Here is a 22,637-nt window from a genome sequence, read left to right as displayed (position 1 = left end):
TTAACAGTATTTCAGGGTAAAGTGACAATGTAAATTCAGTGGTAATCAATGATCTCCAGAAACATTTCTTACTTGAATACACCAAAATTACCTCTTTTAAAAGCCCCAAATTATAGAGATAAGTCAATTACAGGTAATTTATTATTCAGGACACAAATGTTGTGCCACAGCTGAAAAAAACCCAACTTTTATTGCCTTACATCATACACATTAACATTCATACACATGATTTTTATTTTGTCATATACTAACCACAGTTCATTTTACTAACCTGCTGTATACAGCAATTTGGTTTTTTCAATGTCAAGTTCAGGCCCCCATTTTTCATCCACTTGACCTTGAGTTGATAGTTTTTTAAAATGCTGGACTAAATCCTGAGCAGTGGTAGTCTTTCCCAGCTGAACCTCACTACACTGTGCCAGCAGTCTTGTTGCAAGTGACACATTCCCTCGTTTTCTAGCAAATTTTGCTGCTGTTAGACCTAATTCCATCAGATGGCTTCTAATTGGAACTGTTTGTTCTGGAGAGAAGAAAACGTTTCATTAGTCCTTGATGGGTCTAGTCGCAGACTGCACGGAAACATGGCCAAAAATTCTTCCCCAACTATTTATTTTCCCTTCCCTACCACCTCCTTAAATCAAGATAACTCATTTTTCACCATCTTTAAATCCCTAGCAGCTAGCATGGTGCTTGGCATACAACAGACAATAAATGCTTATTGGAATAAATGTATACAATGAAGCTGACAAAAGTAAAAATGATTTACTCTAAGAGATCGGCTTTTCAGTTTCTAGATCTTTTTAGTAAAGGGCTCAGGCCAAAGGGTGGGAAGTGAGGGTAAAGCTAGACCATCCTCCTTCATGTAGAAGTACCCTCTGCCCTTTTATCACGCCATTCTCTCCGAGTTTACTCCTACCTTTCTGATGAACCCTTAGTCTCCTTCCTCTCTACTACCCATCCATTAAAACTGATGTTCCTAGGGGTCAATCCTAGGCTTTCTACTCTTCTTACTCTGCATATTCTCCCTGGACAATATCATTTGCTTCTGTAGTTTCAATTACCATGCAAATGCTGATGACTGTGGAGTCTTCATCTTGAGCCCAGACCTGACATCTGAGTCCCACCTGCCTACCAGTTCACCTACAGTCAGGCATTTCAAGGGTACTTCAAACTGTGTCAAGTTAAATCCATTTTCTGCCACCCTCCAAACACTCTACTTCCTTCTCCTGTTTTTCCTTTCTTGAGGAACATAATCAACCTGGCTACCTGAGCAGATGCCTGGCAGCCGTCACAGGACTTCACTTTCAGCCCTCCTATCACATCTACTTTTTGTCTATCCCTATCACACTACCTTGGTTACCTTTAGCAGGGACTTTAGCCTAATGGGTCCCTCTGCCCCCAGTCTTCTCCTCTTCTAGTCCATTCTCCAACCTGCAACTGAAGTCATCTTATACAAAGATAAATCTCAACACTTAACTTCCCTCTGAAGGCTTCCCACTGCCCAGACAAAATCCCAACTCCTGAATTTATCTTGAAAGGCACTGATGCCTTACATTTCATTCCAATCTCAGTCTCCTTCAGCTTCCTCTCTTCCCATTCTCCCTTAGGCAAACTGAGTCACCTAAGAATCTTTCATTATTGCCACTGGCCTTCCCATGTTTTTTCCAGCCAAATGGCCCACCACCTTCCTTCTCATCTCTACCTCCCTCGAGTATCAGATTAAATGTTACTTCTTCCCCAAATCCTTTTCCGACTGATTCTTAGGATTAAATCGGTGCTCTTGTTTTATGTTCTTTCAGCACCATGTACGTGCACTTCCATTCAGCACACCACTGCTGTTCCTTGTACGACGTCAGTTTTCCCTGCTAGACTCTAGAATCCCTTTGGTCTTAGGAATGCAGAAAACAGTCTTGTTCACCATTACATCCCAACTTCGAGCACAATACCTGGCACAAAGCACACTTGCCGAAGAAAAAAAGGCAAGGCGGAGCGGAGTTTTGTCTCAAATATAACCGCTGAGTTACTGACTTTTTATTCCCAATTTTAAAACTTGTTCAATATGGGAAGGATGAGAAAGAAGATGGTATTTGTAGTCCTACTATATGCCATGCTCTGCATCAGGGCTTTTATATGCCTTATCTCATCTCCCATAATCCTTACAAGAATCTCCTCAGCAAGGCAATACCCAGAACTGAAAGGGAATGTGACTCAGAAGTTTAATGACTTGCCCTAAGGTCCTTCCATTTGCAAAAGTTGGGCTAACGATCCAACCCAAATATATACAGCACTGAGAGTCCAGGAGAGTCACAGTTCCCAGTAATCACTCTGCAATGCGAGTCCACACCCCAGCATTACCTTACTTGAAATTATTATTTTTTTTAATGTTTATTTATTTTGAGAGAGGGAGAGAAAGAAAGCGCACGTGGGCGTGCCAGTTGGGGAGGCAAAGAGAGAAGGGGAGAGAGAGAATCCCAAGCAAGCTTTGTGCTGTCAGTGTAGAGCCCTGACACGGGGCTTGATCTCACAAACCGTGAGATCATGGCCTGAGCCAAAATCAAGAGTTGGGAGCTTAACTGAATGAGCCACCCAGGTCCCCCTGAAATTTAATACTCAAATGTATTCAGTAATCTTAGCTACCGCAATTTTCAACTACAATTCTACAGAATTCTGGCAACTTTTCCATTTTCAAGCAATAAATTGCTAACACCCTTTTAACATAAGAGACGTTTCTTTCTTAAAAATGAGATCTACTAATATTTATACAAATACTAATTGTCAACTCATTTGGAGTGTTTAAAACTTAACATCCACAGTCCATTATATCTGACAAAGAATTCATATCCAGAACAAATAAACAAGTTAATGACTTGACTAAAAACGGACAAGATTTAAACACTTTAAAAAGTAAGATACACAGTGGTCACTATGCAAATGAAGAGGCTCAATCTCATTAATCATCAGGAAAATGCAAACAAAACGGCAATGAAATACTACTATACACTGGTGCCAGGTGACTAAAATTAAAGACCAACACCACCAAAGATAGAGACACAAGAAGAAATGTAAAATGTACAAACACGTTCTAAGAACTCGCCAACTTATTTTTAACGTTGAACCATTACGACCCAACAATTTCACTAACAGGCATTTACTCAAGAGAAACACAAATATATGTCCACCCAGAGACCTGTACATGAATTTCACTGCGGCTCTACACATAATAGCCCACATTTTAAAACAACTCCAGGATCTATCCAAAGAACCAGATAAATTATGGTGCATCCATCAAATGGACACTACTCAACAACACAAAGGATCACACTACTGATACACGCAACACAGGTGAACCTTGAAAATAAAGTGCAGAAAAGAACCCAGACACAACAGAGTTGTATGATCCCATTTATACAAAACTTAAGATAGGTCTAATCTACAGTGACAGGAAACAAATCAGCACTTGCCCAGGACAGGACACATGGGAGAGGCGACTGGGTGGAGGCATAAGAAAAACTTTTTGCGGTGATATAAATGTTCTAGATCTTGAACGAACTGGTGGTAAAGATCTGTCAAAACTCATGGATCTGTACATGCCAAACGTGTAAATTATATCTCAATCAAAGCTATTAAAAAAATCCAAGCTAATTACCTTTTATCTTCTCCAACAACTGACTCTGGTACATGGTATATCTTAAGGCCTGCATCCACGGCCTCACATCATGCTGTTTACATGAACGCAGAGCTTCACTGAAGAGTGGAATAAGACAATCCTGCCAGAGAAAAACCAAAACTACTTAATGCAAACAGACTCCATGCATGTTTGTAGACCGAGTTAACCTGCATCCCCTTAAACCAGCTACTCAGCTCTACTTGTCTATTCAACTCCCCCCTTTCTTCATTTTATCTTCTAATCACAAGAGGAAAAGAGACAGTCTAAGATAAATCTTTGCTTTGCCTTAAAAAGAAAGAAAAAATCGGGGCGCCTGGCTGGCGCAGTCGGTTGAGCGTCCGACATCAGCCAGGTCACGATCTCGCGGTCCGTGAGTTCGAGCCCCGCGTCGGGCTCTGGGCTGATGGCTCCGAGCCTGGAGCCTGTTTCCGATTCTGTGTCTCCCTCTCTCTCTGCCCCTCCCCCGTTCATGCTCTGTCTCTCTCTGTCCCAAAAATAAAAATAAAAAAAAATAAAATAAAATAAAAATAAAAAAAATAAAAAATAAAAAATAAAAAATAAAAAAAAAAGAAAAAATCAAGTCCAATTTATCAATAAAGCACATTTTTATAAAAATAAACACAAGCATATTAACTATAAAACAGAAGTTAGATTACAGAGAAACATAAAACTACTACTTTATTAGCAGATTCTCAAAGATTCTAATTCCCTTGGGAAGGGCCCATCTTTGGTTAAACTGTCCCCTATCTGGGAGAAGGATGGGGTGTCTTTTTTTTTTTTTTTTTAAAGTATGTTCTTCATCCAACATGGAGCTTGAACTCAAGACCCCAAGATCAAAAGTTGCATGCTCTACCACCTAGCCAGCCAGGCACCTTGCGGGTATCTTCGCTAATCAAATCTAAAATTTGTAACACCTGTCAAACGGAAATATATTTACATACACTCTCTTCAAAAACAAACAAACAAAGGAAAAAATTAAGCAATTAGCCGTCCTTAAAACTCTCTATCTTTACTTCCTCCATCTGCCTCATACACTTCTCAAATGAAAATGTGCCTGAAAATGGCATTTTGGATTTCTGTATTTACTACCTTGTCCAACAAATGCTACAAATACTATTTTAAAAATTAAAAAAAAAATTTTTTTCAAAGAAATCTTTTTCTACACAAATGCGTATTAATGTTCACAAAAATATCCTGATAAAAATACACACATACACACCTCTGTTGAAAGTCTGTTAGAAACTGTGTTCTCCAGAGCAGAAGAGCAATACAGCTGTAAGGTACTTAGAACTGGCAGAGACTGTGAAACCGTTAAAGTAGAAAGTCTCAGGGGTCCAATAGCTATGCGGGAGGTTTGCTTCAAGTACTTTACCACATTTCTGAAACAAAATATATACTGTTAATTAACAAATGAGATTTTCCAGCCGGTAATCACTGAAGAGATAAGGCAGTTTGATAAGATGCTACCACAGTGGCATCCAAAGAGGGGAAAGGAAGAAGAGCTGTCTGCCCTTTAGTAAAATGACACAAGCAAGTCAAGACATGCTTCTGCGGATTTCTACAGTTTATTTAGTTTCAACCTCTATATATGCTGGCAAGGGGCACTCACGTTTCACGCGACTTCTACAACGAAAACGAAGCTATATCATGACTAACTAGCATTGTAGTGAACTGTTAAGTGATTCATCGCCAAGTACGTACATTCACCATATGGTACACACAGTGCACATTAACCTCCTTCGGATTAAACTTACTCAGTTATGGACTGCCACTTCTGGTCTTGTTCTATATGGTTTAAAGCAGTTGCCAAACAAACAGAACTTCGCAACAACTGAACCTCAATCGATTTCTGAAGTTCCTTTGGATCTGGGCTTAACATGTTAGGAAGCAGTTTTTTCATATCTACAGAGAAGTTAAATAAATTCTGTTAAGTTGTTTTTAACGTGTTAAGAATAAGACATTTTAACAGTATTAAAAAGTTATCACTGATGAATACATTCTTTCATATTTAAGCTCAGCCAGCTGAACACTATGGTGAAGCATTTCTGAGAGCTATATAAAAGTCACAGTCTGCATTCAAATTATATCTCACACCCACCCGAATCAGCTGATTTCCCAAGTTCGAAAATCAATAAGCCAACATACGCTACATTTTAAAGGGGCAAATCTACACCTATTTTGCAAACCTTACTGAATTCGGCAAAGCGGTGCTAACACACAAAGTACTCACAATACTAATTTTAGTGTAGAATTTTACAGAATGTGCCAGTTGGGGTAAAGAAATTAACAAACCACATTAAGACGCTAAGAAAAATATTTAGCTTAAACACTGAACTTTTTCAAACGTGGCCAGATAAATCTCCACGTCTTATGACAGTCTTTTTAAGTTAGATTAACTTTAATTAAACTGTTTCCATTTGCCAAATCAAATGTAAGTAAAACAGCCCTACATATGTTCCTTCGCATGGGACTCTGCCCCAAAATAAATGTACAAAAACCTCCCGTTTTTCCAGTAAAATACTAAGCCAAATATTTTGGGCAACTTGTCCATAAAATACCTAATTTTAAGATTATTATCTCAAATACCTATTTTCTCTTTTGATCCTCCAGCAAGTAGATTGACATTTTCTCCTGGTAACAATTCTAACTGCTCAGTACATTCAACAAATTCTCCAGATTCAAAACTGCTTAGTGATCTGTAATTAAAACATCAGTTAGCTTACATCATACCCTATCCAGCCTGTGCAATCATTCAAAAGAAAGGCAGAACAAATTCTGGAAAAAGCCCAGTTACACAGCATTCTTTTGGTGAAGTTCCTTCTACATAGGCCATCATTTTATTTCTATTTTGAAGATGGGACTACCAACTTAATTAGCACTAAAATTGGAGTGGCAAACCGGAAAGCCACAGCTATAGACATTCAGTTTAGCACGCTCACCTGTCCTCTTTTTGTAGTCTGTTATCCTCCGGGCCCATCCAACAAACTGACAGACCGCTGCAGGGCAATGGCAACATCTGATTCTCCCCAAGCTACTTCTCAGTTCCCTCCGAGACCCCATTCCCTACCTAAAGCCTAAGCCCCTGGAGGGCTCCTGTCCTACTATCTCAGGGCTCCATCCTCGTCCTGCCTCCTTTCACTGCTGGCCATCCTCCCTCTCTCCCTTCTCCAACGTGTCTCACAGAACCTGTTTCTCTTCTTTCAGAGAATTCTTCCTTTCCATCTCCTCACCTTATCTGAAAATGGTGGCACCTCTGAAACCCTTTTAGTCCTGCAGCATCCATGTGAGGAGAGGCCCTCTCCTAGCTCCTTCCTGCTACTTTCAGATCACTCACTCTGTTCCCATTCCTACTACAGCTGATTTCCAACCAAGAAGATGACTTAGTTTCTCATCTCTTTCTATTAATCTCTCATCTTTTCCTGTCCCTCTCACTGTGTCACCTGCCTTACAACTCAGCTTGAAGCCAGCACTGGAAATATAACATCAATAACTGCACCTGCCTCTACTGTATAAGCTCCAAGCCTGGATTAAGGTAAATGCCAGCTTCTCACATAAACTGTAACTGAAGAACTGTCGAGGTTTGGTGACAGCACCCTGATCATTCCGGCCACTACTGGATCTGAGTCCTCTCCAGGGGCAGGTTCCCGCGTCCCTCCCCACTATACTCTACAATGCCCTCACACTGTCAGCTAATGATGGACTCCTCGGAAAAAAAAAAACATAAAACAAACAAAAAGCCCAACTATCTATCCTCTACCCTTTCATTTCCTCTCCCCTTACCTCTAATCCACCATCTATCCACTCCCAAAACAGTCTATATCCAACTTCCGCTGCTTTCCTTGAGGCATAAAAAAAGTAGAGCCCAGTTGATCCTTCAATGTTATTTATCCTGTTTCTTAAACCTCTGCTTTCCTGTCACTCTTTCCCGTGAACTTGAAAGAACACTAAAACTCTCCAATATTTCAGGTAACTACACAACATTCTCCTCCAGCCACAGCCTCCTCCTCTCCTTGACTTCAGGAAAAACTCACCACCCAAGTAACCCAACTAAAGCTTTTGATTTTCAACTTTCTCCACCACTCAACAGTACTACTCAACCCAGCTGCTTCTCGTGATCTCTCTCTACAAAGCTCTTCTTGCTTGTCATCTCTGGAGCTTCTGACAAGACTGACTATTCCAGTCTGCTTCTCCTACATCTTGGACTTTTCTCTCCTCAGTGTCTTTCTGTTTTTATCAGTGGCTTCCTCTCCCTTCCTGGAACAAAGATGATCGTAAGGATTCTGACCTTGGCCTTCTTTCCTTTTCACTCACCCTTCTCCAGAGCTTAATCTGTGATTTCGTGGCTGACAAAGGCTCTGGAGTATAAAGTGTGAAGAGAAAAAAAATGTCTTTTACTGTCACCTATATGCTAATGAACCCCCAAATCACTCTCTAGCTTAGACTTTTCTCCTTTGTTCCAAATCCAATTCTTAACTGCTTACTACTCTCCTCCGCATGTTTCATATGCACCGTAAAAACACCTCCTGGTTCTGTGTGCTCCTGCTTCAACTAACAGTGTCTGTCCTCCCTCCACCTTTGTCCCACAGATAAATGGTCTACCTGCTGCCACCCCTGTCGTCCACCTCCAGTCTCTTCCCAACAGCAGGGGGAATGACTAAGTCAAATCACGACATGCCTCTCCTGTTCAAATCTCACCTAAGATTTTCCATATTACTGGGACTCAAAGTCCTTCCCCATCTACCCTCTATCCTGATCTCCTATTATTGACTCTGCTTCAATAATAGTGGCCTCTGGGCCACTTTCTGGGCCATTTCCAGAACACTCAAAGCACATTATTCTTTCATCAGATCTGTTTCCTTAAGTCTTCGCCCAAATGTCATGCTGATGGCATTCCCAACCTTGTCTATCTGCCTGTGTGTCCCTCTAGAAGGGAACTCCTCAAGAGTCGGAATTCACGTTTCATGAGGTGCTACACCCCACTGCCTGGCACATAGTACATGCTCAATGGAAAAATTACCCATTAACCCATTTGCTCCCTAGAAGCTGAGCTCCACAATGGGAAGGACAGCTAACGACTCCTGTGTCCCAACCTCTTGGGGGTACAAATTTTGATTTAAGAAATTCAGTACATATATTTTGGTTTTTGTTTTTTTATTTTAATATTTATTTAAATAATATCTACACCCAATATGGGACTCGAACTCATGACCCTGAGATCAAGAACTGCATGCTCTACTGACACAGCCAGCCAGGGGCTCCCAGTACCTACATTTTGAATTAAGGGATTAATAAATGCACAGAGAAATATGGAGATGAAAAGAAAGGGAGCTGATTTTATAAATGTTCATAAACTCTGTCCTCTCAAGAATATTTTTGAGAAGTTCATTTTTTTCTAATGTTTCCTTATTTTTGAGACAGAGCGTGAGCAGGGAAGGGGTAGACAGAGAGGGGGACACAGAATCCAAAGCAGGCTCCGGGCTCCAAGCTGTCAGAACAGAGCCTGACGTGGGGCTTGAGCCCACCAACCGTGAAAAGTCATCAAATGTGACCCTTCCTAAAGCAGTAACAAATTTGCTTTCACTCCTTTTGATTTTAAAACCATAAGCTCTAAGAATGAAGATCAAATGACCGTTTCAACAGTTAACAAGTCTGTTTTCCACCGTATGAGTATCTTCCTCACATCTAACGCTGGTTTCTCGTTGTAGTCATTTTTTGAACAGCAGTATTACTAGAACTTCAAACATGCTGCAGTAGTAGATGGTACCAATCTTAATATTTTTCTGCCATAGAGGCAGACTTTAAGGTTGCTGAAAATTTATTTAGCTGAAAAACAGTCCTTACTTTATGTAGTTGAAATCAGCCTTTAGGTTGAGAGAAGTGCTGCTGGTACTCTTTTTCAGGTCATGGATAGCATTCTGCCAGTCCTGCACGGCAGCCCAGTCGGCAATGGAAATGTAACACTCACATGCTTTATTTCCCAAATAATTTATAACCTCAGGGGAAGAGTCCGTTGATTTGGACAGCACAGTTTTCCTGGATTCACCTGAGTAAATGTATTTTATAAAACAGAGAGATCCAGGGAAGTTATAAATATTTTAATGAGCAGAGAAATCTAAACTATACAACAGGATCATTAATACAAACTATCTGAGCGTATACGACTTTTTATTTAAATCCTGGACGCTCACCATTCAGAGAATGTTTGGGGCTGGCACTGTTTCGCCCAGCGTTGGCCAACGTGAGAACGGATTTGTCAAAGCTGGAGACGCAGCAATCGACACCTGTCATGGCACACAGGTGCTCCTGGTACTCCACAGAGGCCTTCTCAAACCTTCAATGCAAATTCAAACAGTCCTTACTTTTAAATTAGCCACAGACTTCATTCCCAAAAAAACTAAAAAAAAAAATTAATCACTCAAATAAACTGAGCAGAGATAACGAATTAATTATTTTGTGTGGGGTGGGGTGCACGAAATTAGATTTTTTCCTCACAACAAATGAAAATAAATGTACACACTATTGAAGTTTTTTTAAAGGCAGTATAAAATCACAGAAAATATTAAGTATCTGACCTCATTATATGCCAAGGCTAAGTAGAAGAACAAGTTTTAAAAAAGAATTCATAAAGTAACAGATACTAATGGCGTAATTTAAAACTTCCAGGTATGAAAAAACACCATAAACATTAAAAACAAATTATAAATCAAGAAATTAGACCACATCAACAATCCTGCTCTATCAGTATAGCAGGATTTCCTATACTTGACATATCAGTATAGGAAAATGAGAGGCCACGAAGACAAAATCTGTTTTTAAAAATCACATATGGTCAATAGAACTTCAGGGGAAAGTTATATTAATCATTACTAAAAACATATAAATTAAAACAAATTATCTTCACTGATGATGGTGGCAGGGTGGTTGTTTCTCAGTGACCCTCACTATTCACAACAGCAAAGGCAAGGGGTTACTCTATCATTAAGGATATAAAATGGAATCTCTTTTCTGTACAATAACTTTGCAACAGTATGTATCATAAGCCTTAAGGTCTGTAGCCTTTCTTCTAGTAAATCAACTTGCAGGTATGAATTCAAAGAAAAGAAACAAAATTATAAGCTATAGCTTACTATGAAGAATTAAGTGCCATGGTACATTAAGATTAGTAAAAAACATCAGAAACAACCTTACTGTCCAAGAATAAGGAAAGTTAAATTATGGTGCACTCACAAAAAATACAACTGCGTCATTAAAAATAACATTGTAGAATATTTAACATGCCAAAATATTTTTTTAAAGGTTAGTGAATAGAAAAAACAAAATGATGTGAGTAGCAGAAACACAGCCATTTCTGAGAAACATGGGGAGAAGACTGTATATAAAAGAAAAAAGAACTACAGAGGCACGTACACCAAAACTAACAGTTATCACTAGCAGATGTAATTATGAGTTCTTCTATTTTTCCCACATTTTCCAGACTTGGGAAAACGGACATAAATATACACAGTCTGTTGCAATACATATTCATTTACCTAGAGAATGAGTGCACAGGGCTAATGAGCAAGCCCTCTAGCCATGAAGGACAGTTTGTACCAGACTCTGACAAGAAAGGTTATCAATTATGACGCAAGTAATTGGCAGATCTTATTTTAAGGAGGATTTCTTACTAATCTGTAAGTAAGAAAGGCATCTAAGTTTTGCTGTTAAAGAACAGACTAAAGATGACTCCTAGTAAAGTGATTCACAGCGAGTTTCAATTGCTGAAATTGAACAAAGCTGTTTTAACATTTAACTACAATGTTATCCAGGAATACAGAGGGTTTAAATGTAAAGATATCCCATTACCTATTTCCTACCTTCCAACTTACCTCCCTTCTGCCTGCTGGGCCACTGAATTAATCCAGAGAAGATTCTTGCCAGCAATGGAGGATGACCAGACAGCAATTCCCTGTATGGCTTCAGGACAATGCAGCTCACACAGAGCTTCTACCACCATCATGATGGTTACTTCCAATTCATTCCCCTGGAAGTTCATTCACAACAATTAACCACAGACCTCAATACCATTAAACTTCAAGCATCTACTAAATGTACAACCACTGATCACAACCGAAGCCCATTTAAAAGCACGTGTATTTAACAATTATTTTTACAACATTACATTATTAGCTTAGAATTCTTGAAATTTCACATATACTGTGGCTACAAAAGGTAACTAACACAAGCTTAACAGCAGATGGTGTCAGGCTTTACAAAGTAAAAAAAAGTTACCCAAATTTAAACTGTGCTATCTGTAGGAGTAACATATGCAGTAAATATAAAGCAAAAGTCAAATATAAATAACCATGAACTAAAGGATGATTAATTTTATGTCTGAATATTGCCTACTGCTATTATCGAATTAAGAAACATTTGTTATTTTTGGATTCCAATTGTTTATTGAACCCATTTATAAATGAGCACTCCTCCCATTCATTGTAACATTATTATATACACTTCCGCATACGTTAAAAAAACTACTACCTGCACTCTCCTGTACATTATAGTTACTAAAAATGATTACAAGAACTATTTCTTCTACAAGTTTCTTAGAACTACCTTTAAAGTTCCAAGCCCTTAAACATTTGACATGTTCTAAGCACAAAATATGAATAGTGACTTGGAACAGAAATTTTAACTTATTTCATTCATAGATTAAATCACAACCAAGGAATTAAACTCAACTTTTTCTAATCAACAGATTTAAACACTTTACCTGAGATAGATTTGTCTTCATTTCTGTAAGCAAGTCAAAGCCATGCCTCACTGTCACAGCAGGCTGGCCTGCCAACAACCCAACCCTCATAATGGAGAGTCGGATCCGAGTCAGCCAGTCTTGACAAGTTTGGCGATTGGTATAGAAAAAAGTCCTAATGACCTTTAGAATAAAGAAAAAGAAGAGCTCACGGTTGGTTAAAATTTTAGGTACAGACGTCTCAAATACACAAGACTACTGGGATTTCAGCTCTGCACACACTGCCAGGCTTGACCATGAAACTGCTACAAAGCAACACTCAACCCACTGGAACCAACCTTGGGAGGTGACGTTAATGCATTAGCGCACCCCTCATATGCATTATACATTAACTTCTCCAGATTTTCCAGATACTGCAGAAGAAGAACAAGTCTAAGCTGGTTGCTACTGTGGCCTTCATCATTGTCTGCAGTTGTCCATTGACTAACATCTTGATCGGGGTTTAACGTGTGAGCCGCGAGACTTCTAATGATACCTTAAAGCAAAGACAGAATTCCATATTTAAAAGACATCTCTAAAGATTCTAGAAGTTAGAGATAATTTCACAAATTCCTATTTGTCAAGCATCCTCCCTAACCTACCATTTAAAAACAAAATTCACAACATGAAAGGTCTTTTATTTTAGGGGGAAAAATGTTTTAACACAAATCCCCTAGTTTTTTTAACAAAAAAAGACATCCATGCTGTTGTCAACACAATTATTCAATGAAAGGTTATTTTAGCAAATATTATCTGAAAGACTTGAGGAATAAAAAAAGCATATAACCTCAAATCTCTGAACAAAGATAAGAAACCCTTTTGTTTTTAAAGGCTATTTATTTATTTTGAGAGAGAGCGAGAGAGAGAAAGAGAGAGAGAGAGCACACGCAAGTGGGAAGGGCAGAAAGAGAGGGAGAGAGAGAATCCAAAGTAGGCTCCACGCTACAAGTACAGAGCGCAAAGAGGGGCCTGGTCCCACAAACCATGAGATCATGACCGGATCCGCTATCAAGCCTATGACACTTAACTGACTGAGCCACCCAGGAGCCCCCATCATTTCTTAATATAGGGTTTAAAGGTACTTCTATCACCAAGTTTGAAAAACACAAAGCCACTTACCTTCAATTGTCTGGAACGTATCCTGAGCTCTGCCCAGTGGGGTTCTCAACTTAGAAAGCACAGTGAACTGTGCTGCTTCCCAAATAGCCCACTGCCAAAGGACGGCATCTGTCTTTAGAAGATTTCGGGGAATTGTTGATTGGTCACGCTTATCCAGTCTCTGGCAGCTATAGAACAATCTTTCTAACCAATTGTCCTTCCTGGGAAAAGTAGTTTCATATTTAACAGACAATGACAACTTCATTAAATAAAAAAAAATAAAAAATAAAAAAATTTGCAAGGGGAACAGGCGTAGGGGACTACAATTTTTCCTAGTTCAAAAGGCAAAACCCTTAACACTGAGAAGCATTATATCCCTACCTTTCATGCTGAGGAGGTCTTTTACAGTTAAAACAAGATGGGGTACGATGTGGAAGGATTATTACGGTAAATGGCCCATGAGAATTTGGCTATCAGGATAAAACATTCACTGCAACTCAGCACCTGCAGAATGACTATGTCCCCAGGCCTCTCCTCAAGCATTAATGACTAAGTCAGAACAGTTAACTGTCAAACATATTTCATCACTCAATTTTAAAGCCCATTTTTGTTTCTTCAGATGCTATCTTCGAAGCAATTCTTCCTACTGCTGGAAACTAAAATAACCCATTTGAGAAGATATCACTTTCTATTCTGCCACTCCTGACATATTCTCCCCAAAAATGGGTGTAGGGTCAAGATATTCAAGTACATTTAAGTTGCTTTTCCCAGATGAAAGAGTCAAAGAAAATCTTACCCTGTTCTATGAGAATTCCCATATAAAATAAAACTAATAACATCAGAGAAATCTTGTGGGTGGAATGTGTTACTCGGTGCTTTACTCATGTGACTTCTTAATGCTAAAGAAATTTCTTGAATTTCTGTGTGATTGTTATTGCTGTAGACAGAAAATAAAGTCACTGTTACACAAAATGTTTTAGTAAACAGGCTAGTTCATACTGTAAATGGGCTATTTCCTTGCCAACTAAATGCAGAAGTAAAAAAATAAAACAGACTTCAAAACAGACACTGAAATATTATTACAGTTTCAAAATCAACCTAGTAAAAAATAAAGATTACAGTTGAGTTTTTCAAATAACTGAAGTACTAAGAAACACATTTTGGCACCCTATTATATAAATTATTCGGTACTTATTACCATGAGCTTCTAAGTTTATAAAAAATATTAAACTTTGTTACTTTCTTCTAGACCTGGACAATTTGATCCTTTGACATGTCTTCAGTCACTGAGAAGTGCCACACAAGATGTGACACTGATTCACTAATAGGCAATTTGTCGTTTCTTAAACTGAAGGACTACTAGGCAGTTAAAACATAGCGGGAGGGATGTGTTTGTTCTAACACAACTGTTATACCTCAAGACAACATCTAAAGGAATTGACTTCAACAGCTTTCCAAATGCTTGTCGAATGCGAGTTCCACTGTGGACAAGCTGAACACGGCAAACATCAACACACCTACAAAAAAACGAAACAGGTAACAGAAAGAAGTGCAGCAACAGTTCCAAGGTACTAGGACCAGGGTCAGAAGATAGAAGCTTTAGTCCATACCGCTGTAGAAGATCATCTGGCAAGGAAGACGACAAAGCATGTAGACTGCTGCAGGCTTGCAGACAGATATTCACGTCTTCAACAAGAGCTATTAACAGGAATTAAAAGATACTTTCAGTTTGCCACAAGAAATCACATGCCAGTACATAACTTCCTGAACACACTCACTCGTTCAACAAATAGTGAGCGCCCACACTACGGACTAGGCATTGCTCCTGCCTAGAACCATCACTGGCAGTAACAGCTGGGAAAACGATACGTTCAATAAAACCCACTTAAAGTTACTAGTCTTCACCCAAACCTTTTTCTGAAGGAAATTTCAAAAGTATATGGAATGTATAAATATTTTTCTAAGATTAAAAATGTGACAACCACTTAAAAACAATTTATTTTTCATGTATTAAGAATACCAAAATTTGGGGCACCTGGCTGGCTCAGTCGGTTAAGGTTCCGACTTTGGCTCAGGTCACGATCTCACAGTTTGTGTGTTCAAGCCCTGCGTCAGGCTCTGTGCTGACAGCTCGGGGCCGAGAGTCTCCTTCCAATTCTATGTCTCTCTCGCTCTCTGTCCCTCCCTGCCCACATGCGCGCATGCACACACTGCCTCTCTCTCTCTCTCTCTCAAAAATAAACAAACATTAAAAAAAATAACAAAAGCTAAGACAGATTATGCATCTGCCCCGAGATGGGAATTATACATTTCATGTTATGAAAATGTTCAAGTGACTATCTTTCTCTCATTTTACTAAAGACCCCTTTCAAGTGTAGATTAACAAAATCTTTAAAAATCACAGAATCTTACTGTTGGCTAAAAGGCCTTTACAAAATTTATGGAAAGATGGAAGAGAGAATAAAGGTGCATATGTTTCAGACTTCTTCATTAAAACAGCCACTTCCAAAGCCCACGTCATTAACAGTTTCCTGAAACACAAAATATACAACTGATTTTACATTAAAGAGAAAGAAAGAGAGAAAGAAAAGCTTTAAAATAATCTATTCTTCTTACATTGGTTTGCTTTTGGCTTTTTAACTATCTCAAGCAACAGAAAACAAAAATTCAAACTATAGAAATTCCTTTGTCAAAAAGTTGAATGCCTTTTAAGAAAATCTCCCCAAACCAGAAGGTGTAGCACAGAATATAAAAAAACTGTATAGGTACATTCTTCTATACAACTGCAGGCAGGGAGGTTTCATTCAATTCTTTCGGGAAAGAACAAGAAATCCTGGATTAAATAATAGAGCTGTATTTTCAAGTGTGTCGTAACGAAGAGGCTGCTCTACCCACTGCCTTAAGGCTGAATTTCTTACCCTCAAATTATGTAGCTAAGTTAATGAAAGTTAAGAACACCTCATATTATGAAATTAGCACTTAGTTACCTTGTGTCCTGGTTAAGATTATCTTTCTTAAGCAATATTCCCAGGAGATTTAATATAATTGAGAAATGTTTTTTTGTAGCTGTAGTTACAGTACTAATCACAGCTCCATCAAACAAAGACGGGGACGAAGAACTAAGACTACTAGATATAAAGTGATCGTGCCTGGAAGACAAAAGAAAAATCATCTTTCATCTCTAATTTTTTTTAAAAAAGCAGTTCCAAAGTCAACACTTTCAAGTGCCCATCTTCCCTCATAAAAATTAAAAAGAAATTATTTTAAGTATCCGTACAGCACAGTACCTGGTACAATGAGAATACAACGTGTAGAGCACTGCATACTGAATGGCAGGGAAGTGAACAGCCAAGTCACCGTGCACAATCATCAGATTCTTACTCAGGAGGGCAAAGACAGTTGGAGACAGTGCCCACATCTGATGACGTAAAAAGAGAGTAAATGTTTGTTTTCTCCAAGACACGCTTGTCCTTCAAAATATGTGCACACATTTTTAAAGTCTAAAACCACAGATTTAAATCCAGAAACAATCTAGTGCATTAAACCTGGGGTCAGCATTCACTTTTTGTGAAGAAAGTAAGTATTTTAGACTTTGCAGGTCAGGTGATACCTCTGTTGCAATGGTCACCTCTTCAACTCTGCCAGGGCGGTGAGAAAACAGCCATGGACAAAAACATAAATCAGAGTGGCTGTTTCCACAAAAGTTCCTTACAGAAACTTTTTATACATACCATATTTACTACATACCATATTTACTACAGTAAATATAGTATATATATACATACAATACTATACTATTTTTATACATACTATAAATCCTTGAATTTAAATGGGAATTATATGGTATGTGAATTAAATCTCAATAAACATTGTTTTTTAAAAAGAAAAACAAAAATAGGTATTGAGCTGTACTTGGCTCACGGGCCAAAGTCTACTAATTCCTGATCTAAACAAAGCACTCGGTACCCTTTAGTGTACTAGACTAGACTGCCTCTCCTCAATTTTCCATCTGCTGCAAATGGCAAGGTGCCCTGTCCAATGAGAAAAAAGGCACCTCCTGCCACTCTAAGCCTTTTCCATCTTTCCCTTTTCCTTCCACGGCCAACATACTCCATTCCACCTGACTGTCCCTTCCCGATACTGTTTCCAGAGTGCAAGACAAAAACCTCCTCAAATCTATATACAGTAAGAAGTGCTCAACAATGAAAGGTTAGGGTCCGAGTAGAGTTTACTGTCTCCTTCCAACATCTGCCGTAAGGAGCAGTGAAAAGAGGAGCTACACGCGGAGCGACACAAGGCAATCTGATCACGAGAGCATGTAAGTATAAACATCAAATGTTGGCTTTTCCCTCCCTTCCCTCTTAGGAAACTTTATCTCTTAATTATATCCTATTATTTTTTATTAGAAGCAACGTTTTTCAATCCTTCAAGGTCTAACAGAAGGGGAAAATATACATATCAGCAATAATTATAAATCAAAAAAGCAAGGTCACTTCAAATTTCTTAAAGGAAAGTTATCTTTATTCTTTTCCCCAAAAGAAAGAATATATGAGTATTCCTAGAGAAAAGTAGGCAGTCAAAAAGTAAAACCATCTGTAAGCACTAACTTTAGTGAACAGAAGGAGAAAAGCAGGGAAGAAGGAGCTGTGTATTAAAAGAACTACACAAATTTGAGCTGTAGAAAATGTTGACAAATTTTTTTCTAGGTATGCTAGAGTCAACAGAAATTCATAAAAGACATTTTCCTAAAAATAAAACAAATGTGAAAAAAATCTTTTCAAAGGCTGTCAAGGAAAGGAAGAAGAAAACGAAATCTAACGACAAGAAAATATTCCTGTCAATTTTAATTATCCAGGCATGTCCTAAATATGGCACTTTGTTCTACAGTGACTCCAGAGACACACCGACATGATAACAGTAAATGAAATAAACATGCAATGACAAGAGGCTTAAATGAGATTAAAACAAAGCCACTACAAGTAAAGACTCACCCCAATTAGCGAGTTTTTGGCATTTCCAATTGTAGTCAGGGCACTGAGGTCAAATATAACTACAAATTTGGCATTGTCTACATTGAATACATGATTTTTAAAAGCCTCGTGTTTTATTTCAGAACAGGCATCAGGAAGTTGTAGACTATGTAGCAGATTGTTTAGGGCACAAGTCATTTCCCCCAGAATTAATTTATAGGCAGTCTCCAAAACAGGAATGTTCTTCAGGCTGAGCACTGCTTGATAAACAGCATGGGCTACTGCAACAACCTTCAAAAGAGAACGCAGGAGAGTGATAACTAAATGGAAAATAAAATTACTAGCTGCCTAATGTGATGATACAAATCAATTTGAAGACCGAGAAATTCACTGTCCAGAACATCAGAGACCTTAATTTCTTTAAAAATCCAACCTTAAGGAACCTACATGCATCAAAAAGTTTATAAAAATTTTCAGAGGCGCCTGGGTGGTTTAGTCAGTTAAGCGTCCAACTCTTGACTTCGGCTCAGAGGGTGGGCTCCCGCCCTGTGTCGGGCTCTGCGCTGATGGTGCAGAGCCAGCTGGGATATTCTCTCATATTCTCTCTCTCTCTCTCTCTCTCTCTCTCTCTCTGCCCTTCCCCAAACGTACGTGCATGGCATGCGCTCATGCATGCTCTCTCAAAGTAAATAAATTTTAAACATTTTCAAAACCTTATTAGAGAGAAAGGGTCCTCTAAATTAAGAGCTCATAAGAGTATCAAAACACACACAAAAAGAGCAATTTGTTAAAATTGGTTTTTCTTTTTTTTTTTTCAACGTTTATTTATTTTTGGGACAGAGAGAGACATGGCATGAACGGGGGAGGGGCAGAGAGAGAGGGAGACACAGAATCGGAAACAGGCTCCAGGCTCTGAGCCATCAGCCCAGAGCCTGACGCGGGGCTCGAACTCACGGACCGCGAGATCGTGACCTGGGTGAAGTTGGACGCTTAACAGACTGCGCCACCTAGGCGCCCCTAAAATTGGTTTTTCAACAACTACTTGGAAAATTGTCGCGGTTCTGACTGGGAGTCAGTTGAAAAGCTAATAGTTAAATTTATGACATACACAGTACTTCTGAACTTACAACTTTAAAAAGATAGCTGCTTGTTTTATGAAATTTTAATAAAACTTGATAAAAACAAATTACGGAAATATGAAAAGAATAGCTGCCCACCAGTCTGACAATCAACAAATACTAAGTTAAAGGCATCACTGTAATCATTGCATTTTAAATCCAGTATTTAGCATTTCACTCAATTTCATTTATGTAGCCTAACAGGCAACTTAGGTCAACTCTTCAATGACCTAAGTTACCAGAAGTTCTTACCAGGGCATCACTTACCTCCTTTTCTTTATGATAACGCAAAAATAGTAGTTTAGATGATGGTATAAACAGTTTTTCTACAAATGACGATGGCAGTTTTGTATTTATCTGTTCAACAATCTAAAAGAATAAAACAAAAAGAAGTGAGCTATCAAGACACAAAAGGACAAGAGACCGTTTTTAAATGCAAAATGCTAACAGAAAGAAGCCAATCTGAAACAGCGACACACTGATTCCAATGATGATAAGACCTCGTGGAAAAGGCTAAACTATGTATACAGTAAAAATATCAGTGGTTACCAGGATTCGGGAGGGATGAATTGGTAGAGTACAAGGGATCTGTAGGCAGGAAAACCATTTAGTATGATACTATAATGGTGGCATTATTCATTTGTCAAAACCTTAGAATGTATAATCCAAAGAGTGAACCCTAAGGTAAACTATGGACCTCACTTAATAACCTGTCAATTTGGTTCATCAATTGTAATAAATGTATCACTAAACAAGATTAGTTAATAATGAGGGGAACTACTGTGGTAGAGAGTATGGGAACTCTGTACTTAAGGCTCAATTTTTCTCTAAAACCTTAAAAACTGTTCTGAAAAATATTAATTAAAAACGTAATATATCTAAACTATATTTTAAGTCCTTAACATTGTAACATTTAAATGTTGAGACACTTAAATAGGATACATGTATCTACACTTAAATATGGGCATTTTTTTACATTGGCAATTGGCAGAAATGTTCAGCAGAATATCAGCTACAATTTGCTTTAAAACAATTCAGTTGGGGATGGAAGCACAGCAAGGAAGACAGAAAGAGGCCTAGAGGAAACCAGATGGACCATGTGTTTCTAATTACAGAAATAATACAAAGATTCATTATGCTATTCTATTTTTTTAATACCCTTCAAAATGCCCATAATAAAAGACGGAGAGGAGGGGAAATATTTATGGTTAAGGAAAGAATAAACACTATAAAACAAGTTTGATTTGGGAAACAAAACAGAACAAGGTCTTTCAAAATAGCTATCAAGTACCGATACAGTATTTATCATGTGTACTCGATAGTCTTATGTGAAGGACAATGTTTCATCCAAAAAAAGAGAGACAGGGAAAAAAGCTATACTAAGATCAAACACTAAAAGTAAACAGATAACAGAGCAAAAGCAAACTAGATTATGTAAATACGACTAATTAACGCACTCTTAAAAGAACAACAACCAAGGCCTTCACTTCTTCTACACTAATTTAAGGGCCTGAATGAACAAACATATTAAAAAGCAACAAACAAGAATTCACATACCAATGTGAGTAAATTCAAGACTGAGATGATATAATCTGTACCGCATGTCTGGCAATTCTCCAGTTGATCTAATCCATATGTAATGACCATGTCACAATGTATAGTCATGCTAGGATCCAAGCTGCCGAGCAAAACACCAACACACTCATTAGCAGCTGTCAACACAGCCTCAGAAAAAAACACTTGGTTTGCAGCCGTCACACATCTCATTACTCTGTACAGAACCTGCAAATGGGGAGAACAAGCAGCTTTTTAAAAAAATTCACATGCTTCCACAGAGTAAAAAAAATAGTTTCTATTTAATGCAGTTTCAACTGAAAATTAACTGCCTGCCTTGTCAGTAGTCTCTTAATATTCTAGCTCTCAGTGGCTGAATAACAAGGGTATCTTTAGTAAAATACACACAATGATCTTGCCTAAAAAATTCTAAAGTACTACTGTGACAGAAAATGGAATTTGCCATCCTCTATTTCTTTCATACCCAATTTCTATCACCCTCCCTCCCCCACCCTAAAGTGACCAAATGGCTGAAGCTCAGAATTTTTATATTCATGAAATACACCAGTACTGAGAACAGTAACAGTATTAACATGGGAATAAACCAGCCATGAAAATAATCTTTCTCCATTAAAGCACTTGGGCTTTTGGTAATCAATCTTTTAAAACTAAATATCCTAGTCACCTTAGCTTATGAAAGTTCATGTACTGATGGCCTCTTTGGAAACAAAACTCTCATTCATAACATACAATACCTATTTGAGGATTATGAAAATCATGTAACTTCCAACCAAAAACCCCACTAAACAATAAGCATCACTATTAATGTACTAAATTTCTAATAAAAGTAAGTTAAGAAAAAGCCAACAAATTGACACAGTATATTTTTCTGTAATATTCAATAATCACCACATCCAGGCTTCAAACTATAGGTTAAAAAGGCCTAGAAGACCTTCATAAAAGAATATATTAAATATATAACTACCCTGGGAAAGGACTGTTCTTTCCTTTTGTTTTATATCTGAGTTTATGGCCCTTATTTCAACACTAACAATCATCAAGCCTGAAGATATTAAATCATCTTGTTCAGGTTTAAACTATCAAAATGCTGGTTTTAATTATCTTCAAGATCTGACATTTCTGCTCAAATACACAATTAACTTACCAAAAATTACATATACAATTAATATCCTATTTTATCTAGCAACGTATTCAACAGAAGTAAATAAACATGAGAGTTTTATCCTAACAGTAAAATTTTAATCATTTAACCTTTTATGACTACATCATGTGTGTTTCTCCCTTCTTATTCAAGCACAGCCAGTGACAGGTTCCCTTCTCATTTCTATCAGACAGAGCCACTCCCTGGACTAATACAGTGCAGCTCACGTTTGGGGCTGCTGAAGAGGGGCAATCACACTGCCTCTTATAACTGATCTCACACTACTATGTATTTAAGT

The 22,637-nt window shown here is 38.1% G+C and overlaps 1 protein-coding gene across 3 annotated transcripts in view; it reads right to left on the bottom strand.

Annotated features, from left to right (window-relative positions):
• The window catches only part of SMG1 (SMG1 nonsense mediated mRNA decay associated PI3K related kinase), a 104,263-nt gene that overhangs the window by 39,081 nt on the left and 42,545 nt on the right, over nt 1-22,637 (bottom strand). For all 3 annotated transcript variants that reach the window (XM_047087641.1, XM_047087642.1, XM_047087643.1), the window contains 20 exons: nt 21,181-21,405; nt 19,891-19,992; nt 18,527-18,796; nt 16,823-16,953; nt 16,523-16,684; nt 15,948-16,066; nt 15,146-15,233; nt 14,951-15,052; nt 14,332-14,472; nt 13,557-13,756; nt 12,737-12,933; nt 12,420-12,581; nt 11,533-11,687; nt 9,856-9,998; nt 9,509-9,710; nt 6,254-6,363; nt 5,422-5,569; nt 4,887-5,046; nt 3,647-3,767; nt 272-520 (listed from right to left, as the gene is read on the bottom strand). In XM_047087641.1, the coding sequence (XP_046943597.1) occupies nt 272-520; nt 3,647-3,767; nt 4,887-5,046; nt 5,422-5,569; nt 6,254-6,363; nt 9,509-9,710; nt 9,856-9,998; nt 11,533-11,687; nt 12,420-12,581; nt 12,737-12,933; nt 13,557-13,756; nt 14,332-14,472; nt 14,951-15,052; nt 15,146-15,233; nt 15,948-16,066; nt 16,523-16,684; nt 16,823-16,953; nt 18,527-18,796; nt 19,891-19,992; nt 21,181-21,405 (3,187 nt within the window). The remainder of the gene's footprint in view (nt 1-271; nt 521-3,646; nt 3,768-4,886; nt 5,047-5,421; nt 5,570-6,253; nt 6,364-9,508; nt 9,711-9,855; nt 9,999-11,532; nt 11,688-12,419; nt 12,582-12,736; nt 12,934-13,556; nt 13,757-14,331; nt 14,473-14,950; nt 15,053-15,145; nt 15,234-15,947; nt 16,067-16,522; nt 16,685-16,822; nt 16,954-18,526; nt 18,797-19,890; nt 19,993-21,180; nt 21,406-22,637) is intronic.

Source organism: Lynx rufus, unplaced genomic scaffold (genome assembly GCF_022079265.1).
Source record: "Lynx rufus isolate CCGP_SWC_20201006 ecotype Redwood Valley unplaced genomic scaffold, mLynRuf1.p SCAF_23, whole genome shotgun sequence".
In the NCBI taxonomy this organism is placed as follows: Eukaryota; Metazoa; Chordata; class Mammalia; order Carnivora; family Felidae; genus Lynx; species Lynx rufus.
Note: the sequence above shows the minus strand (reverse complement) of the source record. Positions and strands in the feature narration are given on the sequence as shown.